Consider the following 23,018-nt stretch of genomic DNA (forward strand, 5'->3'; position numbering starts at 1 on the left):
TCATAAACATGATGACTACAGTCACTGACCCTGTGCTAGAAACATGACTGCAGAGTCACTGGCCCCTTGTCATAAACATGATGACTACAGAGTCACTGACCCTGTGCTAGAAACATGACTGCAGAGTCACTGGCCCTGTGCTAGAAACATGACTGCAGAGTCACTGGCCCCTTGTCATAAACATGATGACTACAGTCACTGACCCTGTGCTAGAAACATGACTGCAGAGTCACTGGCCCTGTGCCAGAAACATGACTGCAGAGTCACTGGCCCTGTGCCAGAAACATGACTGCAGAGTCACTGGCCCTGTGCTAGAAACATGACTGCAGAGTCACTGGCCCCTTGTCATAAACATGATGACTACAGAGTCACTGACCCTGTGCTAGAAACATGACTGCAGAGTCACTGGCCCTGTGCCAGAAACATGACTGCAGAGTCACTGGCCCTGTGCCAGAAACATGACTGCAGAGTCACTGGCCCCTTGTCATAAACATGATGACTACAGAGTCACTGACCCTGTGCTAGAAACATGACTGCAGAGTCACTGGCCCTGTGCCAGAAACATGACTGCAGAGTCACTGGCCCCTTGTCATAAACATGATGACTACAGAGTCACTGACCCTGTGCTAGAAACATGATGACTACAGAGTCACTGACCCTGTGCTAGAAACATGACTGCAGAGTCACTGGCCCCTTGTCATAAACATGATGACTACAGAGTCACTGACCCTGTGCTAGAAACATGACTACAGAGTCACTGCCCCTTGTCATAAACATGACTACAGAGGCACTGGCCCTGTGCTAGAAACATGACTGCTGAGTCACTGGCCCCTTGTCATAAACATGATGACTGCAGAGTCACTGACCCTGTGCTAGAAACATGATTGCAGAGTCACTGGCCCCTTGTCATAAACATGATGACTACAGAGTCACTGACCCTGTGCTAGAAACATGACTGCAGAGTCACTGGCCCTGTGCCAGAAACATGACTGCAGAGTCACTGGCCCCTTGTCATAAACATGATGACTACAGAGTCACTGACCCTGTGCTAGAAACATGATGACTACAGAGTCACTGACCCTGTGCTAGAAACATGACTGCAGAGTCACTGGCCCCTTGTCATAAACATGACTACAGAGGCACTGGCCCTGTGCTAGAAACATGACTGCTGAGTCACTGGCCCCTTGTCATAAACATGATGACTACAGAGTCACTGACCCTGTGCTAGAAACGTGACTGCAGAGTCACTGGCCCTGTGCTAGAAACATGACTGCAGAGTCACTGGCCCCTTGTCATAAACATCATGACTGCAGAGTCACTGACCCTGTGCTAGAAACATGATTGCAGAGTCACTGGCCCCTTGTCATAAACATCATGACTGCAGAGTCACTGACCCTGTGCTAGAAACATGACTGCAGAGTCACTGGCCCCTTGTCATAAACATGATGAATGCAGAGTCACTGGCCCTGTGCTAGAAACATGACTGCAGAGTCACTGGCCCTGTGCTAGAAACATGACTGCTGAGTCACTGGCCCTGTGCTAGAAACATGACTGCTGAGTCACTGGCCCCTTGTCATAAACATGATGAATGCTGAGACACTGGCCCTGTGCTAGAAACATGACTGCAGAGTCACTGGCCCTGTGCTAGAAACATGACTGCTGAGTCACTGGCCCCTTGTCATAAACATGATGACTGCAGAGTCACTGGCCCTGTGCTAGAAACATGACTGCAGAGTCACTGACCCTGTGCTAGAAACATGAGTGCTGAGTCACTGGTCCTGTGCTAGAAACATGACTGCTGAGTCACTGGCCCTTTGTCACACACATGATGACTTATGAGTTATCATGTTTATAGTTTGGGGCCAGTTGTCACAAACGTGATGACTGCAGAGTTACTGGCCCTCTGTCATAAACATGATGACTGCAGAGCTACTGGCCCTCTGTCATAAACATGATGACTGCAGAGTCACTGGCCCCGTGCCATAACATGATGACTACTGAGTCACTGGTCCCGTGCCATAACATGATGACTGCTGAGTCACTGGCCCCGTGCCACAACATGATGACTGCTGAGTCACTGGCCCCGTGCCACAACATGATGACTGCTGAGTCACTGGGCCCGTGCCATAACATGATGACTACTGAGTCACTGGGCCCGTGCCACAACATGATGACTGCTGAATCACTGGGCCCGTGCCATAACATGATGACTGCTGAGTCACTGGGCCCGTGCTATAAACAATATGACTGCTGAGTCACTGGGCCCGTGCTATAAACAATATGACTGTGGTCTGGTGTTTATCCTCACCAAGTGACCTGACCAGAAAAAAAACAATACAAGCCCAGTGTGTGTGTGTGTGTGTGTGTGTGTGTGTGTGTGCACGCAAGTGTTACCAAACACTCACTGTGGATGTTCTGAGCGAAAGCGTTTTCCAAGCAATACATCTTGATGAACTTGATACAGCCGAGGATCTCATTCATGAGCCTCACGCGCTGGTCAGTCACTAACACACACTTCTTACGAAAATACGCTGTGAGACGTGAAGCCAGCATCTGTCCCGGATAGAGAGAAGCAAGAAAATAAGTAACAGAGGAGAAATGTGAGTGTCGTAACAGGGAAATGAAGGCAGACACAGTCTACATCCCTATGTTTCCCCTAGTGCACTACTTTAGAACAGAGCCCCATGGGCCCTGGTCAAAAGTAGTGCTCTGTATAGGGAATAAGGTTCCATTTGGGACGCAGAGACAGCCCTATTGCATCAGCTGTACGGCAGGGTTACTGCAAGGAACAGGCTATAAACGGATTCCACATCAAGGCAAAGGTCCCCAACAGACAGGCTCAGACTGAAGCGAACTCAATTGAAAGACTAACAGCAGCAAAGTCGACAGGAGATTGGCAGGCGGAGAGTTTTGGGGAAGTTGAAGGGCAACTCCACCACAATTTCATTATCTCCTGCACAATACCAGTGTCAACATATGTGAAAACAGTGCAAAACTGTGTTTTGTAGAAACAAATCAAGTTTAAAAACAGTTGTACCCGATGACATCCTCGAAAGTTAAAACATTATATAAACAGTGATTTTCAAAACACAGATTTGCAGTGACATGGGGAGCAAGAAAATACCCTCCCTAGAAATCCGTTGCAGGTTTTGAAAATCACTGTTTTTTAACCTACCCTGTGATGCCACAGAGAAGCCCTTTTTAGGACCTTTTTTCTTATCTTTTTAACCACAGATCATAGAAGCAAGCTGTTTTCACATGTGTAGACACTGGTTTACTGCTGTAGATGAAGAATATGAGATTGAAAAATGGCAGAATCGCCCGTTAACTTCCCCAAAACCCTTTTAAGGGGAATTAACAGGCTGTGCTGTAAAGGATAACGGTCTGTGAAGTGAAGGACGTTCACTTTAGTTCTACAGTTATGGGGAAATATGATGCTGTTCATCACTAATACTATAAACAGGAAAGACAATTCATGAATGACTAAGTGCTGAGAATGAGATAAGTTCAAAGGAATCATGCTCCAAGTAACACTGCTGTCAAAATAATGTTTACTTTCATAGTGTATTCTTTTTTCAGTAACTAAAGCTTTGTTCCTAAATAAATAAACTATATGAAAAGGTCGCACTAAGATGCCTCTGAGTTAATGAAAGTGGAGTAACTTTCCTTTAGACATCGGTTCACATTTTTTCATTAGTCAACACTTTTGTTTTCCATAAGGTGTGCATTCCTTTGTTAGGAGACATGTGGAGGACTTCCTACCATAGCAGGGTAGAAGAAGATGAATATGGCTGATCCAACCAGTGCAGTGGGTCCCAGAAAGTAAGCAGTGTAGGACAGACCCAGGATGCCAACCAGCGGGCCCCCGGCCAGCAGACAGCCCACTGAGACTGCCTCGTATACCCGCTGGCCATCGCTGGAGCAGATGTTGATCAGCTGTAGGGAGGGACATTGACACAGAATGTTAGTGGACACATTGAACAGACCATTTACTTCACAAGGACATAGTGAGTCAAAGAGAATTAAATTAACCCACAGAATCCTGAAATGTTGCAATGAGAATAAGCTACAATAGTAGAGCATGGACAAAGGGCTGAGACATTGGCACGACAGAGGATTTTATTTTTTTAATTGAAACAAACAATCAAACTAATAGTTATTTGTTATCTGAGACACACCTACAATGTAACCACTAGAAGTGCATTTCACTTTCAGAACTGAAGGCAGTGTCTGTGGGGTAGGGTTGCACATTTTGGGGAATATTCAGAGAGGTGGAAACTTTCTGTGGGAATTAACGGGAATATATGCAAATTAGTATTAATACCATTTAAATGTAGATGTTTCTTTGCATTGGATATATTTACCATATCATATGGAAACAGAAACAGAAACCTTTATCATAAGTAGACATAATTGCAAATGATTAAATCCTTCCAATAGAAATAAAAAACTATTTAGTTACAAATTTAACTTTAATTAAATCAGTTGACTCTTCACATGGGATGATTTCATTGAACCACAAAAGGGAATATTGAATGATCCCCAATGATCCATCGCATCTCCCAAAAATGTTTTCAACGTACATCTGTAAAATGATAGTCTAGAAACTAAAGCGTTGGTTGTCATCCTCTCAGGCTTCCATGTCTTCTCCCTGGACCTCCTCAATGTCCACCTCTTGAACATCAGACTCTGAGGCCTCATCTTCACTGTCACTTTCCAACCTTGTTGAGGATGGCTCGTTGTCAGGCTCAAAAAGACTCAAATTTGACCAGATGGACACCAATTTCTTGACCCTTGTAATGGTCAGCCGATTGCGTGCTTTGGTGTGTGTGTTCCCAAACAAGGACCAGTTGTACTCAGAGGCGGCTGATGTTGGTGAGATTGAGGATGATGTAGGCAACAGGGGAAAGAGCCTCAGAGCCACAAAGTACCTTCCACCAGGTGGCTGATGAGATATGTTGGTACGACTGCCATATTGCATCTCCATCCCAAAGCCCTTGCTTGGAAGTGTACTTCGCCAGACTGCCAAGAACCTTGCCCTCATCCAGGCCAAGGTGGCGAGACATGGTAGTGATGACACCATAGGCCTTGTTGAGCTCCACAACAGACAGGATGCTCTTGCCAGCATACTTGGGGTCCAACATGTACGCTGCGGCGTGTATGGGCTTCAGGCAGAAGTCTTCACGCTTTTTGATGCATTTCAGAACTGCAGTTTCCTCTGCTTGGAGCAACAGTGAAGTGGGCAGGGCAGTACGGATTTCTTCTCTTACATCTGCAAGCAGAGTCTGAACATCAGACCGGATGGCATCGTCTCCCCCAATCCGTACAATGGCTACTGCAGTAGGTTTCAGGAGATTCAGGCTGCTTACCACTCTCTCCCAAAATACATCATCCTCTTGATGGGGCTGTCCATATGAGCTGACTGTGTGTGGTATGGCCATTTCTTGGAAAGACTCCTTCGCCTCAAGGACACTGTCAATCATGATGACAACACCACCCCAACGGGTGTTGCTGGACAGCTTCAATGTGGTGCGCTTATTCTTCTAACTTTGTTTAGTGAGGTAGATTGCTGCTATAACTTGATGACCCTTCACATACCTAACCATTTCCTTGGCTCTCTTGTAGAGTGCATCTTCAGTGCCATGATGTCCTTGAGCAGCACAGCCAATGGGTGTGATGTGAGTGTAGGAATCCTCCACTTTAGACCAAGCAGCCTTCATGTTCGCAGCATTGTCTGTCGCCAGTGCAAATACCTTCTGTGGTCCAAGGTCAATGATGACTGCCTTCAGCTCATCTGCAATGTAGAGACCGGTGTGTCCGTTGTCCCTTGTGCCTGTGCTCTTGTAGAAAACTGGTTGAGGGGGGATATTATGTAGTTAATTATTCCTTGCCCACGAAAATTTGACCACCCATCAGAGATGATTGCAATACAGTCTGCTTTCTCTATGATTTTCTTGACCTTGACTTGAACTCTGCATCCAGCAAATGAGTAGATAAAGCATGTCTGGTTGGAGGGGTGTATGCTAGGCGAAGAACATTCAGAAATCTCTTCCAATACACATTGCCTATGAGCATCAGAGGTGAATCAGTTGCATAGACAGCTCGAGCAAGACATTCATCAGCATTTCTCTGACTACGTTCCTCCCTTGAGTCAAAAAAACTTCTGACTCGTCTGATTCATCATTTTCACCTCGAATAGAAATAGAGGAACTTTTGTCAGAGGTTGCTTGTTGTGAGCGCAGAGGGAACTTTATGCACTTGGCCAGATGATTCTGCATCTTTGTGGCATTCTTCACATATGATTTGGGACAGTATTTGCAAATGTACACCGCTTTTCCTTCTACATTAGCTGCAGTGTAATGTCTCCACACATCAGATAGTGCCCGTGGCATTTTCCTGTAAAGATGAGAAAAAATACATGTAAAAAAATAAAAATAAAATTCAATCTACAGATTAATCTAACTGCTGAACTATTTAACACCTTTGTAAGAAATGTTTTCAAATTAAACATGTATGGAAACAGGTGAATTAACACTCAGTTAGCAGGCTCAAGCAAGCTAAAACCCACATGGTAGCAAAAACTAACTAGCTGAAATTGTTAACAAGTTAGAAAGGATTTAAACACACATTGCTGTAGGCTACTATTTACTAGTTAACAAAAAAATCATGTATGTCCTATAAAGTATATTCACCCCACCCAGTATTGAAATAAAAACTTACCAGAAAGCATGTAGTCCTTGGCTCAGACAGTGTAGTAGTATGGGCTCAACAGCATCTCATTAGTGTGCAAGATCTTGAGAATAAGCTGTACATGTGATGGAAGAGTACACTGCACATGTGATGGAAGAATGCACTGCGCATGTGATGGAAGAATGCACTGCGCATGTGATGGAAGAATGCACTGCGCATGTGATGGAAGAATACACTGCACATGTGATGGAAGAATGCACTGTGCATGCAGAGGGTTGCAATTCCATTGAATTAGGAATAGTTTAACCAAAATATGCCACAAGACCTAGAATTTCCTTATGCATATCACACAAAAAAGGTTCACTGTTATGAGATAAATTTTTGATAAATTTAAGCAAAATTCCCCATATTCCCGGGCTTAACTTCCCATGGAAAAATTCCGGAAATTTACCGTAATGTTCAGACCCTTCGTAATCCTACTGTGGGGTACAGGGGTAGATTTGGTCCACCATCACTCAAACACCCTAGCCTGTTCGCAGATCTGTTTGGGCCCAGGCATGACAATGACCATAGGAGTTGCCTATACTGTACAAACAGATCTGGGACCAGGCTAACAATCACTCACCTCTCCAGCACTGATGTCTTTGGTGCTGCGCAGGCGGAGGATCTTGTGGAAGGCGAATGTGAGCGCTGCACCCCGGAGGCGAGCGGCAGTGCGGTAGTTGACGGCCCACATGAGCGCCAGCGACCAGGAACGCATGAGCTCCATCAGGAAGATCCCTGCCACTAGGGAGAGGCCGTAGGGCAGCCAGGCCTCCGCACTCTGAGAATACTCCAGCAGGGCACGCACCAGGAGAGCCTGGAAATGGGAATGAGGTGGGAAAGGGAGAGGTAAGAAAGGAAGTGTAGAAGAGGGAGAGGAAGGAGGAGAGTAGGCAGAAAGAGTAGGCAGAAAGAGGAACATTTTGAGCCAGATTAGAGACATACAATATGGTAATTGAGGAAGACCGACGTAGAGTGAACTGAAGACTTTGGAAGGACAAATGATGACATTAGATGGTGCCCATCTATACGGATCTACAGTGCATTCGGAAAGTATTCAGACCTCTTGATGACTTTTCACATTTTGTTACGTTACAACCATATTCTAAAATGGATTAACTAAAATGAAAAATCATCAATCTACACACAATACCCCATAATGACAAAGCGAAAAAATATTTTTTTTTAAAGTTTAGCAAATGTATTAAAAAATTAAAAACAGAAATACCTTATTTGCATAAGTATTCAGACCCTTTGCTCTGAGACTCAAAATTGAGCTCAGGTGCATCCTGTTCCCATTGATCATCCTTGAGATGTTTGTTTCGACAACTTGATTGGAGTCCACCTGTGGTAAATTCAATTGATTGGACATGATTTGGAAAGGCACACACCTGTCTATATAAGGTCCCACAGTTGACATTGCATATCAGAGCAAAAACCAAGCTGTGAGGTCAAAGAGCTCTGAGACAGGATTGTGTCGAGGAACAGATCTGGGAAATGGTACCAAGAAATGTCTGCAGCATTGAAGGTCCCCAAACAACACAGCGGCCTCCATGAGAAACAAGATTCTCTGGTCTGATGCAACCAACATTGAACTATTTGGCCTGAATGCCAAGCGTCACTTCTGGAGGAAACATGGCACCATCCCTACTGTGAAGCATGGTGGTGGCAGCATCATGCTGTGGGGATGTTTTTCAGCGGCAGGGAGACTAGTCAGGATTGAAGGAAAGATGAACGGAGCAAAGCACAGAGAGATCCTGCATGAAAACCTGCTTCAGAGCGCTCAGGACCTCAGACTGGGGAGAAGGTTCACCTTCCAACAGGACAACGACACTAAGCACACATCCAAGACAGCGCAGAAGTGTCCGAATGTCCTTGAGCGACCCAGCCAGACCCTGGACTAGAACCCGATCTAACATCTCTGGAGAGACCTGAAAATAGCTGTGCAGTGACGTTTCCTATCCAACCTGACAGAGTTTGAGAGGATCTGCAGAGAAAAATGGGAGAAATACAGGTGTGCCAAGCTTGTAGTCATACCCAAGAAGAACTCAAGGCTGTAATCCCTGCCAAAAGGTGCTTCAACAAAGTACTGAGTAAAGGGTCTAAATACTTATATACATTTGCACCCAAAAATACGTTCTCAATTTTAGAATAAGGCTGTAAAGTAAAAAATGTGGAAAATGTCAAGGGGTCTGAATACTTTGAATGCACCGTGCATAACAACTTACTGAGGTCATGAACTCATCTCAACATTAGACCACTCAAGGTCTGAAAATGTGCAGGTGTCCAAAATTGTAATTACAGTAAGATTACCAGTGCTACTATAGTTCAATTTATGCCAAATAAATCTGTACAGTAGGCCTACATAGCACCCAGGCAGGAATGTGAGACAAATGATTCATTGTGTAACTTGTAAATACAGTTAATAATTAGTGGAATGAGGAAAGCTGCTAGCATGTACAGTAGCATGCCACACATGGACCTAGATTAACATCCATATAAACAGCCAAAGGTGTTGGAAACAATACAGCCATTCAATATCTCAGTTAAGGAACCCACGAATTGAATTGCCTTTCATCTGAAATTGTGTTTAATATGGCTGTAATAAGCGCCCGCATTGTGGTGCAATATCAGCACACGTGTACTAATTTGGGGAATTTTAGGTGGGAGGGAGAAATGAAGTCCGAAGTATGGCAGTTGGAAAAGAACAGCCTATTTCTGGGACAAAGTGTAATCGTGGTACCAATGGCTAATCTGGAGGATTAATATGGGTTTCACCATCTAAAGCTGGAGGATTAATATTGGTTCACCATCTAAAGCTTTCTAATCTTCGGGTATGTTTTCATTTCAATTTTCAGACCAGCGTGAAATTGGATGAAGTGCTTTTTCAAACAGTTCGAGCTAGGGTAGGTATGTCCCGAATGGCAATCTATTCCCTGTAGAGCAGCGGTCCCCACCACCGGGCCGCACGGAAAGGATAAATCATAATTTTTTTTAAATCTGTAAAATAAAAAAATAATAGCCCATATTGTATATTTGTGCAGTAATTATGTTGAACGTGTTGCAGTCTGTTGGTCCTTTTCTCACCACTCTAATATCTCTGTCACGCCCACAACAGTTTGCAGATTTTGAATGAGTAATGTGCGCGCTGCGAGCAGTGTTGCCGACTAATTTTCAGGGTAAATTGCTAGAGGCAGGTTGATTTGTTGCTAAAAGTTGCTAAATGACGTTGTGATGTCATTGCGTGATAACGTAAAACTGCGTCATTACGTAGAATACACAATAACGTTACTCAAATTGACTGGCCATCTCGGCAAAAAATATGATTTAACATTTTTGTTAAGGTACAGGCTCCCACTCTTTTCTGTACAATTTTGATTGAGACATGTTGTTTGATGTTGTAAGTTCTGTTCAAGATCAAACATTGGTGACCAACTATATTCACTGGGTTTGGCTCGTCGAACCCGTACTACTGCTTCTGTCAGCCAGCCAGCCAACAATGACTTGCAAATTGCTGCTGCTGTCTGTGCACGAGCTGAGCGCCTGCTGCTGACGTCACTCACAACGCACTTTTGCAGCCAGGCACGTGTGTTGTGACTGAGTGTGTGACAGTGAAAAACGTTTTTGTGTCATTTTGAGGGAAAATGCGTGCATTTTAGCGTTTGAGTCACTTTTCAAAAGTTGCTAAAAGTTCCAAATACATTTTTTAAAAGTAGCTAAATTTGTAGCTAGGTGCTGTCTGGAAATAAAAGTTGCCAGGTTTCTCTGAAAAGTTGCTAAATATAGAAACAAAATTGCTAAGTTGGCATCACTGGCTGCGAGTTCATCACGGTCTGCTTGAGCTGTGTTGCCCGCAAACTTTTTACTAGCTAGCTACGTTAGCTGACATGAATATAAACAAATAAACGTCGCTGGAGAGCTTCTTCTGAAGGGGTAAAGGATATTAAAAAGGCCCAAAGATGACGATAATGCAAAGATAGCAGAGCCCGAGGCTGCAAAAAATAAATAAAATAAAGCCTCATTCAATAGAAAATATGACTCCTACCTCAAATATGGTTTATTGCAACAGGTGACTCGCATGCTCCAAGACCCCTGTGCACAGTATGTGGAGATTGGCAAGCGATCTCCCCCTGGATTGCCTGAGTGTTTGAGTTATGAGAGCCACTGCAGAGATTTTTCAGAAAAAAAGTCACCACTGGCAGCACATTTCATAGATGAGGCATGGGTCGCAAAACTTGCTTACCTGTGTGACATATTCAACCTGCTCAACGAACTCAATCGGTCACTTCAGGGGAGAATGACAACTGTCTTTAAGTTGGCAGATAAAGTGGCTGCATTCAAAGCCAAACTGGAACTGCGGGGATGGCGAGTGGACAGGGGCATATTTTACATGTTCCAAACATTAGCAGGGATTTCGGGAGACTTGAGACTGGGCTGTCTTTCTCCCAGCTGGTGCACGGTCATCTAGCTTCGCTGTCAATGGAGTTTGAGTGTTACTTCCCGCCAAAGACCCACAAAGTGTTAAGGAATGGATACTCAACCCATTTGTGAATGTCCCAGGTGAATTGTCCATCTCCGTACAGGAAGAAGATCAACTCCTTGAGGTTGCCATTGATTCAGCGTCAAGGTGAGTTGCAATGTTTATTATATTGTTATTAGAGAAAAATATATGCACTTTATGTTTTTATAATATCACGTTAGACCTACTTAAACTAAAATGTTACGAAAAAGCAGCTATACTAAACTTGTAGGCCTAATCGATATCCCACAGCCGGTCCTGGAAAATATTGTCTATATGAAAACGGTCCATGGTGCAATGGGGACCGCTGCTGGAGCATGCACAACTTTTGACCAGAGTCCTACAGGCCCTGGTCAGAAGTAGGTGCACTACATAGGGAATATGGCATTATGTGTGAACACATCCCCAGTCTCTGAGCCAGTATGCAGGCAGATTGAGGGCTGCAGCAGAAGACAAAGAAGTAGGAGGGACTTGGAGTGTACTTACTGGCCCAACGAAGCCAGTGACCATGGTGATGAGGAGAGAGAAGATGGCAACCAGCATGCGGGTCTGGCAGAACCTCCAGAAGACGCGAGACAGTGATGCCCCGTCTTTCCCCTTCTGTTTCAGCTCATCATACCACAGGTTCTCCAGTCTGACCATGGGTGGGGGAGGAGAGAGAGAGAGAGAGAGAGAGAGGAGTTAAGATAGACAGATGAAACTGGAGACCATGGCAAAAGGATCTGATTAGCCTTCACCCAGTTCAAACCTTTTCCTATTCAAGGGATGGCAAAAACACCTGGGCCTCATTTATAACCGTTGCCTAAATTTGACACTAAATAATTAGCCACTTCTGCAAAGATTGTGCACACACAAAAATATTGCAATTTATAAACTTGGCCCACGCCATTTTTTATTTTATTTATTTAACCTTTATTTAACTAGGCAAGGCAGTCCCATCTAGGGGTGATGCATGATTCTGATATAAATCACACACATCGTAAACCTGCGTGAGCGTGAAAGAGCATTATAACGCCGCCTGAAAAATGTCCATCATTCACCTTTTATGGTGACAATGTGCTTATTTGCTGTATACATTGGAAGTATTGGAATTAGGCCAAATATTATAAATGAAATGCTCAGTAGCCCAATCTTTTGGCTACCATCGCTAAAAGAGATCTCAGTGATGTTGAATGAGGGATCTCAAAGGAGCATAGGGTGTTTAAGGGGTGTGAGTGTGTGTTATGTGTGAATGTGTGGGAGATTCTGGGGCAGCACCTGAGACAGGGTTTTCCACCACAATCAACAAAACACCAAATGATGGAATTTCTCGTGGAAGAATTGTCACGTCCTTCAAATAGAGTTCCAGACACTTATAGAATCTCTACCAAGGCACATTGAAATGGTTTTGGCAGCTTGTGGTAGCCCAATGCCCTATTAAGAGACAACGTTGGTGTTTCCTTTATTTTGGCAGTTACAGTGCATTCGGAAAGTATTCAGACCTCAAACTTTTCCACATTTTGTTATGTTACAGCCTCTAAATAATTTTTTTCCCTCATCAATTTACACACAATACCCAATAACGACAAAGCAAAAACAGGTTTTTAGAAACCCCCAAAAAAGTCAATATTACATTTACATAAGTATTCAGACCCTTTCCGCAGTACTTTGTTGAAGCACCTTTGGCAGCGATTACACCCAAGTCTTCTTGGGTATGATGCTACAAAAGCTTTGGCATACCCGTATTTTGGGAGTTTCTCCCATTGTTCTCTGCAGATTCTCTCAAGCTCTGTCAGGTTGGATGAAAAGCATCAGAGTGACCATCGGGTTCTTGGTCACCTCCCTGACCAAGGCCCTTCTTCCCCATTTGCTCAGTTTCGCCAAGCGACTAGCTCTAGGAAAAGTATCGGTGGTTCCAAGCTTCTTCCATTTAAGAATGATGGAGGCCACTGTGTTTTTGGGGACCTTTAATGCTGCAGACATTTTTTGGTACCCTTCCCCAGATCTGTACCTCAACACAATCCTGTCTCGGAGCTCTACGGACAATTCCTTTGACCTCATGGCTTGGTTTTAGCTCTGGCATGCACTGTCAACTGTGGGACCTTATGTAGACAGACTCCAATCAAGTTGTAGAAACATCTCAAGGATGATCAATGGAAACAGGATGCACATGAGCTTCATTTCGAGTCTCATAGCAAAGGGTCTGAATAAAAATATAAACATGTTTTTTTATACAACTGCAAAAATTTCTCGACCTGTTTTCACTTTGTCATTATGGGGTATTGTGTGTAGATTGATCAGGATATATATTTTTAAAATCAATTTTAGAATAAGGCTGTAACGTAACAAAATGTAGAAAAGTTATGGGATCTGAACACTTTCCGAATGCACTGTATCTGTACATCTTTCCAAATTAGTATGCACTCTGCAGACAGATGAAGGTGATAGATCAGCTAATATTAAGATGGTGATGGAAATTAGCATTTTGAGGACAAAATTATTATCTTGGAAAAATGCATAATTCATACCAGTATTTTACACTAAATAGACTAATTTAACATCGTGGGTCAGATTGATCACAAAAACGGCCAACGAGCCCAATGGAGATGAGAATGGATGGCACGTAGGATAATAGTCGCGTGAGCATTACATGCAAGCATGTTAAATATGTGGTAATGCACTCTTTTACCGGTGTGTAAATTCTCCATAAAGAGGGAAAAATGCCTTGACAAAATGTATCATTCCTAATGGCTGGAAAAAGAGAAGGATAGAGCAGGTGTCACATCTAATTGATGTGTTAATGAGTTTATTAAAAACGTTACAGAGATACAAAGTGCACTAACCCGTGCACATTCTCCCATGGGCAGATAATTCATTAATTCACATTTACCTCCGAGCTGAGTGAGAAATTACAATTAACACTATAACTACACTAAGCCGTCTATGCAGAGAGAGGTTTGCAGGAAATGAAACATTCAAAGCTTTGGGTAAATATATATCCATTGGAGTTTTTGGTTTGAATTGATATCAATGGTCGATAAGTCAAGCAGTTTAACTTAGAGAGAAGCCGTTCAAGCCTGTAAAAGGTATACAAGCAAAATAAATCCCACCCACTGTCTAGAGTCTATTTGTAGTGCACTATGGAGTGTAAATGCACATAAAGCAACTATAAATCGCCTTTCACTTGTCTTAATAATACTGAAAGTAATAAAATAAGAAGTCGGTGCTACAAAATGTAGGCCTAACAGCAACACTTTGTACTGGCTAGCCTTAGAAAAAAAACCTGCCTAAGAAAACAAATGTGGTGACTGAATGAAGATAGGGGCTAGTCTGCTAGCTTTTCATGAATAGCACCTTCTTTTGGCACTCAAGTGTCAACTCTCCCAGGGGCTCTCCCAGGGGCTCTCTGGCTCGTCTCCCATCCCTCTCTTTGGTAGTTGCGTTACGTAACTGTTCTAGCCATGTAAACACAAAGTTAAACCCTCCACTCTACCTCTTTTTCTCAGACGTGACACAAGCATATATCATTGTGTCCGTTTTCTGGGCCACGTTTGGACCCAGGCCAGGGACATAATGCGAGCTCTTCTCATGCCTCTCTCTCCTGTAGTCCCGTATAACATGTTATAAGCCTAGCTGACAGGAATTTTTGCTCTTGATCAAAATGTGGAAGTCGTTTTAAGATTTGAGTCACAAATGATCCACCATTTAATGTCCTTCTTGTGTTCATTCATTCATGCATGAATGACAGATTCACCTCCATAAGGGTGAGGACACAAGACTCAAAGGATTGCTTGAGATGCTGTTTTGGCAGCCGCATTGAGGCGAGGACAAGGGATAATGACATAACCGTTCTCTCTGTAGGCAAGACTGAGCGAGGCTAGTCCTGGCTAACTCTAACACCCTAATCTCTAATCCTAGGCTATTAATACCACCCTCCCTAACTGCCATAACTCTCCTGGAAGTGACAAGATGTTCATCAAATCAGGCAATCAACCTCTGTGGAAGGTGACTCTGGGAAATCCCACAAACGGCAAATGTGGAGGTCCACTGAGATTACCTTGAGAAACCTTGGCTGCACTAGTGTTTACTGGTTTAATTCGTACAGGGGCAGGAAAAGTGATTCATCAAATATTTGTTGAAGGGGAAAACATTGGGTTTCTGATAAGATACAAAATAATAACCCTGTTGAACCTATGGAGAGTCAATGGACCATAGGGTGCTTGGGGATTGATGTTTGACAATAGCCTCACCTCTGACAGTTGAATTCAGAGGCCTCGTGGCAGGATAGGCCCCATACGTCATCTGTGGAGAGGCTGGATGTCTTGTGGGCCCTCCGTGCGAGTGGGGTGAGCCAGTGCAGAGTCATGAAGGAGAAGAGACCAGCGTTGTCGACTGGGTGCTGGTGCCTGCGAGAAAGCCAGGAGCAGAAAAGAACGGACTGAGTGAAAATCTAGGCATCATCTGGGTGCTAGGTGGAGAGAGATAGAGAGAACACACTGGCCCCTGAGAGAAAAGAAAAGAGCCCCTGAACCTTCACTTTGACCGGGGAAAGATGAATCATGAACCACCGTTGTTTGAACAGCAGTTTGCAGGCACTTCATAGAAATCTTGGGGAGCTGTGAAAAAAGTTCAGGGACAGTTTATCAGTCAGTGTGCGTTCAAACACAGAGCCCTCTGTTAGCGGGGGATAAGTCAATTCCCTTATCATGGCCTCCTGCTGCTCGCTTGAAACAGGAAGACTATATATGAGTCCCAAATGGCACCCTATTCCCTTCAGAGTGCACTTATTTTGACCAGGGCCTATAGTACTGCACTATGAAGGGAATTGAGTGCCATTTGGGATGCAAACATTTACCCTATACACTCACAACTCAGCAGGGCACACTGTCTCATGTTGACATTGCAGGATTTATGCCGATTAGTAAAGGCTCTAAAACAGCGGTTCCCAAATTAGGGGTTGCCTAATATGAAAACGGGGTCGTGGGAGAATTTCCACAATTCTGGAAATATATACAAAAATAAATATATTATAATATCGTCTTTGTATCTCAAAATCATTGTAATGTGGTTAACCTTAAAAATCAAAATGAAATTATTCAAATCTAAAAGAAAAAATTAAACCAGAGAGCTCCCTTAGATCATGGGAAAAGGCCTCACTTGACTGTTGCACTTGAATCATTCCCACGGTGAATGGCTAGGCCTGTTACGCTATGAGACTTCGATATTACCGTCCGCAATTGAAAACAATGTGTGGGGAGGCACAAACTCAAATCAATACCTTTGTCATATAGCACTGTTAAAAAATGTATGACGGGCAGGCCTCTGCACTCTAGTTATGAATGTGTCTCCCTCTGCCATATGGACACATTGTATGATACACCAAAAGCAACTGGTGGCAAGAGAGCGGAGCACAGAAATCTGAGATACTGTATACTGCAGCAGGTAACTTCGATTGTAAACTACCACATCCACTGAGCGAACGCCTGTTTGCAAAGCTATGTGGAGATACGATATCAGAGCATGACAACGTTCTATTTCATACTGAGGCTTTGTGGTTATCGAGGGGGAGTGTTTGAAATATTTTTTTGCTTTGAGAGAGGAACTGTTGTGTCTCCTTGCCTACGTAACAGACATATTTGGGAAACTGAACGCAAGCATGCAGGGAAAATAAAAAAAAACATTCTACAGACAAGTGACCGAATCAGTGGAAATAATTCTTATTGGACAGTCTTTCAAAAGTGACCCATGCCCCCTTCCCATCGGCTGTGCATGTTTCCTAACAAAAAACAGCATCAATAAGTGTCCCACACAAGGGACGACTGCTCACCTCCAATGCTTGGAAGAGCACTTTGACTTTGGTACCTACTTCCCAATCCGTTTGACTGTGATTCTGGCTCAGTTGCGATGCCGGTGAGTGAAATGTATCCAAATTCATAGGTCACTACAGAGGAGTTTTGGTTACTGACTCAAAGGGAATAGCCTGCCGTCTCCCTCTGGGTATTAAGGTTGCGTTCAAAACAACTGGGAACTCGTCCGGGTTAGGGAGGGTTTGGCCGGCCGGGATGTCCTTGTCCCAACACGCTCTGGCGACTCCTTGTGGCGGGCCGGGCACGGCTGGCTTCCGGGTTAAGCGAGCAGTGTGTCAAGAAGCAATGCGGCTTGGCAGGGTCGTGTTTCGGAGGACACATGGCTCTCGACCTTTGTCTCTCCCAAGTCCGTATGGGAGTTGCAGCAATGGGAGAAGACTAACTACCAATTGGATAATACGAAATTGGGGAGAAAAAAAGGGGTAAAAAGTACCAAAAATAAAAATATATATATTTTATGTGATGATGAGTTGAGAAGACAGTCAGAAATAATGCTAGAATGTTTTTCAATTGACTGTCATAGCCCAAAATAAAATAAAATAAACATGGTCAAGGTCACAAGAATTTTCAGATATCAAAATGGGCTCGTGGGCCCAAAATGTTTGGGAACCCCTGGCCTAAAAAAAAAGTGTGCTTACTTACTTGTGTGTTATCCTGAAGGGCTTCAGTATCTGCAGGCTGTGACGATAGCGGCCAGCCCTCCGCCTGGGACTGGTCCACGGCACAACCTCCCTCTGGCCTTCCTCTTCATCGGGGTCGGTTAAGGTTGGGTTTGCGGGGGAGGTCAGGGGCAAGCCTTCCACCCTGCCAACTGCCTCCAGAGCATCAGGGAACATGGCTGACTTTCTGTAGAGGGGAAAATGCAAACATAAAAGTTAGTTGACACGTAAAAGTGTTCGAACTGGCCCTTTCTGTGCAAAACCTGGGTTGGAGTTGAACTAGGGTTTTTGGAGAGACACTTAAACAATCTGAACAACCTAACAGCAAGTTTGAGTGCAGTGATTTCAAGCACTTGAGTTGAAAAGTCCTCATAGCAAATAATGGGTCATTTTCAATTCATGATCTTGATGGGAACCCTTTCTATCCATCTATCTATTGCCTAACCACCTCTCTTCTGAGCCCTATTAGAGAAGTATATTTGTTTTGCTGACTCACCTTGTGGAGACCTGGTATGACTGAAAAGCACCTTGCTCTTGTAACAATATTGCTTCTGGCCCTCTCCATGTTCTAAACTAGGCTTGAACCAGAGACCTTCTGAACACATCAACAGCCTCCCATGAATCTTCGTTACCTATGGCGCCACAAAAGCTGCGGCCCTTGCAGGGTAAGGGAAACAACTACTTCAAGGTCTCAGGCCCAGTGACGTCCCCGATTTTAACGCTATCTAGCCATTTCACACCAGTTACACTCAGGTTGTGCCCCCCCCCACAGCCCTCAGCCACAAATATGAAGTGCTTATCTATTTAAAGACGGCCCGCTGGCGGCTTCAATGGCTTGGGAAACATTGAGAGGAGGGAGGATATTTGAGCCGCTTGTGTGTTCGCACAGCGTCAGTGATCCTTCTATGGCAAAGCTCCATGATAAGGTCACTCAGAGTACGTATGTTGCAGATCGACCTTGACCAGGTTAAAGACAGCAATGTGGACTGGAGACTAAAGGTTTATTTAAGAATGTATTTATTGACACAGACATGCTGCCAATAAAGTTTAGCAAGGAAAAGCAGCCATAGGTCTACTACACCCAATGGGTCAGACACACACAGTAAAGTAGCATGTTGAAAGAGTCAGTTACATGTACGTCAGACAGATCGTATCGATATATGCGCTGAGAAGTAGCACTGTACGAGTCAGTGGACAGTGTATGTAGCATGAGAACTGCAGAGAAGTGAGACGTTTCACTTGACATACGCGAGAAAGATCACACTGATTTTCCCTCACTTCCAACCTTTATCACGTGGCCCCTTCATCATGTGAAGTTGGTCACCAGGCTGATAACTTTGCAGAACCAGCTGCTATAGCAGAGACCAGGTTTAAATAATTATTAAAAACAGCCACCGCCAAGGAAACAGCCCCTGGACTGCCCAAACATGTTCAAGTGATCAAGTTTACATCGGTTACATGATCAAGTTTACATCGGTTATACAATTTCCTTATGTCAAATAAGTCCTGGAGGATGGGTAAGTGCATGAACTCAATAGTCCACTAAAAACGAACTCAGCGAACGATAAATGGACAAAACAAACATATAGAATGATGCCAAAGCAGGTTAATATTAACCCAAGTTCCATTGTAGACTCTACTTTTAATTGACCCACGTTAAAAGGATGTGACCGGAGCATAAGCAAACAAAACATTTTTGTTAACCCTACATTCGAACTGCCCTGTTTGCTGGAAATGTCAAGTCCAAATAAATGAGGTCATTCAGTAAAAAAGTCAAATTTATCTGGAAAAAACTATGTATTGATGTAATTCGAAAATTGTATATACATGTGTAACAACCACAATCACCAACATCCTTCACAATCATCACCTCCAGTGAAACATTGTAAAAAGTTGTCAACATCTACATTATTCTGTGTAAGAAACTTACATGTGCAAGTCTGCAGTCTGCCCTCAGTTGTCCCCCAGCGGTGTAGCTCTCAAATCTGATGTTTATGAATATTGGTTGAGGTATGGTCATTGGGTTTGATACCACTTTCGAAGGTTGCATCTAATTTTCTCTTAATAAAATACATAGGCAACACTTCTATAACATCAACTTTAAAATAATTAAAAGCCATGTCCCACAGAATGTTTCTTGCTAGTTGTGTTACCACTTTTTCCGGACCTCTCTGATGAGTTCTCAACTCAGCTTTTCTTCCACTCAGTGCATACGGAATTCCCGATATCCACCTGACGTCATCGCTGCTCAACCAACCGTAGCCTTGCTTGCATCGTCGCCGTAGCAACGTGAATGGTGACTACAAGAAAGCCACGTGGTGATCTCCAGCAGGGCGCGCGAACAGCTTACGTTTCTCTGTCTATATTTGGCTATGGAGAGACGGGAAACAGCAGTCCAGCCAAGGCCAAGAAGCTGAGTTGTGTGCTCTTTGGCGCTTAGTTGGGTTGGGTGCATGTGATTTCCAAGGAAGAACAATCATCTAGATAACATGGTGGCTTTAAGCATGCCTGCATTGCATCATGAATGGATGCAAGCTCCCCAAATACAATAAGGAATATTGTGCTCTGTTGTTGATAAGATGCACAGATTCCTTATGAAAAACACGGGGTTGAGAGGCCTATGTAATTTCTTCAAAATCAACCTATTTTTCACAATGTATTTCAATAAACTATTGAAACTGAAAAATAATTTGGTGGGTCCTTATGTTTGTCCTATTTCACACATGTAAATGGAAATGTGTTTCTTTACACTTTCCAACTCTCCCGAAACACCCTCAGAGAGTGGAATCACAGCTGGGGTCTGAAATTATTAACGGTGACCATTGAGTAATTAGGACAGATTTTTCACCTTGTCAGCTCAGGGATTCGAACTAGCGACCATTCAGTTACTAGGTTCTAACCACTAGGCTACCTGCCACCCTGTGTTTGTGTGTATAGGAAGGGTAGTCATTAGCATTCTTACAGTTGGTGTAATGGCCAGGTTGTAGCTCTTAGTAGGGATGTCTGCACCAGGCTTTGTTTACCCAGCTGACAGGGGAGTGGGCGGGGGAGACAAAGTTATATTTTTTTGCAACTGAATAGTCAGTCGGCCCCTGGCAAGATGGGATGAAAAAGATAATGTTTCCGGTAGATGTATGAATAACAATAAATAATCAAGCTTTGAAGAGTCAACTTGAGAGGTTGAGAAAGTTGAAATACCCATAGGGCGCACTGCACTCATTTATTATTAACACCTCAGATACAAAGATGTAGTCTAATCAAGTCATTATGGCCAACATCCATTTCTATTCAGAATCTACTGTTATCTAATAGAAAAATACTTGATGACATTGCTGCTTCTTGTAGAGATCCCCAGGGTGGCCAATGGACGAATCATCTCACCTCTGAATTAGTCTGTGACCCTTGTTAGCATGTCGAACTCTTTTGCATTGTAAGTGCTGCTTAACCTTGGCCAGTGATGTGATCCACTCCGAACTAACACGCTTGTAAAAGCCACTTGAGGACAAAAGAAACTGTGTTGTTACAGTATGAAAATTTTTAAGAAACCATAACTCTTTACAGTGTCCTCTATGGGTTTTGAGAGGCAGAGCAGTTGTTTCTTTGTCCAACCCAGCCCATGCAGTCCAAACACTGAAGTTAAAGGGAGACTGCACTTCTCAATTTTGCCTCGTTTTGAAGATTGCTCATTAAGAAATGCAAGCAGCCATGACTAAAGCCAAACAAGGGTCGTGGGGGTGTGGTTTGATGTGGGTGTGTTATGTCAGAGAGGAAAAAAAGGTGAAGCAAGAGGTTTCTCTCTTGACAAAATCTGTCCAAAATAAGCCCAATGTGTTTCTCACAGACCTGTAACTTCTTCTTTAAGAGGCTCCTCTGTCCTCCACTCGTTACCTGTATTAATGGCACCTGTTTGAACTTGTTATCAGTATAAAAGACACCTGTCCACAACCTCAAACAGTCACACTCCAAACTCCACTATGGCCAAGACCAAAGAGCTGTCAAAGGACACCAGAAACAAAATTGTAGACCTGCATCAGGTCTTTTTTCTCATTTTGTCTGTCATAGTTGAAAATTACAGGCCTCTCATCTTTTTAAGTGGGAGAACTTGCACAATTGGTGGCTGACTAAATACTTTTTTTGCCCCACTGTATAAATATATATTTTTAAATTTTACCCCTTTTTCTCCCCAATTTCGTGGTATCCAATTGTTAGTAGCTACTATCTTGTCTCATCGCTACAACTCCCGTACGGGCTCGGGAGAGACGAAGGTTGAAAGTAATGCGTCCTCCGATACACAACCCAACCAAGCCGCACTGCTTCTTAACACAGCGCACATCCAACCCGGAAGCCAGCAGCACCAACCTTGGTTAGCGCGCACTGCGCCCGGCCCGCCACAGGAGTCACTGGTGCGCGATGACACAAGGATAACTCTCCCAGCCAAACCCTTCCTAACCCGGAAGACGCTAGGCCAATTGTGCGTCGCCCCACGGACCTCCCGGTCGTATACGACAGAGCCTGGGCGAGAGCCCAGAGTCTCTGGTTGCACAGCTGGCGCTGCAGTACAGCGCCCTTAACCACTGCGCCATCCGGGAGGCCGAATAACATGTCTTTTTCACCCCAGCTGCCAAACTAACCCTGATTCAGATAACCATCCTTCCCATGCTAGATTACAGAGACATCATTTATAGATCGGCAGGTAAGGGTGCTCTCTCAAGCGGCTAGATGTTCTTTACCATTCGGCCATCAAATTTGCCAGGAATGCTCCTTACAGGACACATCACTGCACTCTAAATCAAATCAAATTTATTTATATAGCCCTTCGTACATCAGCTGATATCACAAAGTGCTGTACAGAAACCCAGCCTAAAACCCCCAACAGCAAGCAATGCAGGTGTAGAAGCACGGTGGCTAGGAAAAACTCCCTAGAAAGGCCAAAACCTAGGAAGAAACCTAGAGAGGAACCAGGCTATGTGGGGTGGCCAGTCCTCTTCTGGCTGTGCTGGGTGGAGATTATAACAGAACATGGCCAAGATGTTCAAATGTTCATAAATGACCAGCATGGTCGTATAATAATAAGGCAGAACAGTTGAAACTGGAGCAGCAGCACGGTCAGATGGACTGGGGACAGCAAGGAGTCATCGTGTCAGGTAGTCCTGGGGCATGGTCCTAGGGCTCAGGTCCTCCGAGAGAGAGAAAGAAAGAATTAGAGAGAGCATATGTGGGGTGGCCAGTCCTTTTCTGGCTGTGCGGGTGGAGATTTTAACA

General features: G+C 43.9%; 1 protein-coding gene across 3 annotated transcripts in view; it reads right to left on the reverse strand.

Annotated features, from left to right (window-relative positions):
* The window catches only part of wu:fb13g09 (multidrug resistance-associated protein 5), a 51,066-nt gene extending 31,108 nt beyond the window's left edge, over nt 1-19,958 (reverse strand). For 2 of the 3 annotated variants that reach the window (XM_024383217.2, XM_024383215.2), the window contains exons 1-7: nt 19,687-19,958; nt 17,740-17,943; nt 15,481-15,636; nt 11,738-11,885; nt 7,316-7,549; nt 3,763-3,936; nt 2,406-2,553 (exon numbers count right to left, since the gene is read on the reverse strand). In XM_024383217.2, coding sequence (XP_024238985.1) covers nt 2,406-2,553; nt 3,763-3,936; nt 7,316-7,549; nt 11,738-11,885; nt 15,481-15,636; nt 17,740-17,933 — 1,054 coding nt within the window. In that variant the 5' untranslated portion in view covers nt 17,934-17,943; nt 19,687-19,958. Of the gene's footprint in view, nt 1-2,405; nt 2,554-3,762; nt 3,937-7,315; nt 7,550-11,737; nt 11,886-15,480; nt 15,637-17,739; nt 17,944-18,252; nt 18,456-19,686 lie in introns of those variants that run through there. The other variant, XM_024383216.2, reaches the window with a different exon arrangement.
* Nucleotides 19,959-23,018: the final 3,060 nt, after the last annotated feature.

Source organism: Oncorhynchus tshawytscha, linkage group LG21 (assembly GCF_018296145.1).
Source record: "Oncorhynchus tshawytscha isolate Ot180627B linkage group LG21, Otsh_v2.0, whole genome shotgun sequence".
Taxonomy (NCBI): Eukaryota; Metazoa; Chordata; class Actinopteri; order Salmoniformes; family Salmonidae; genus Oncorhynchus; species Oncorhynchus tshawytscha.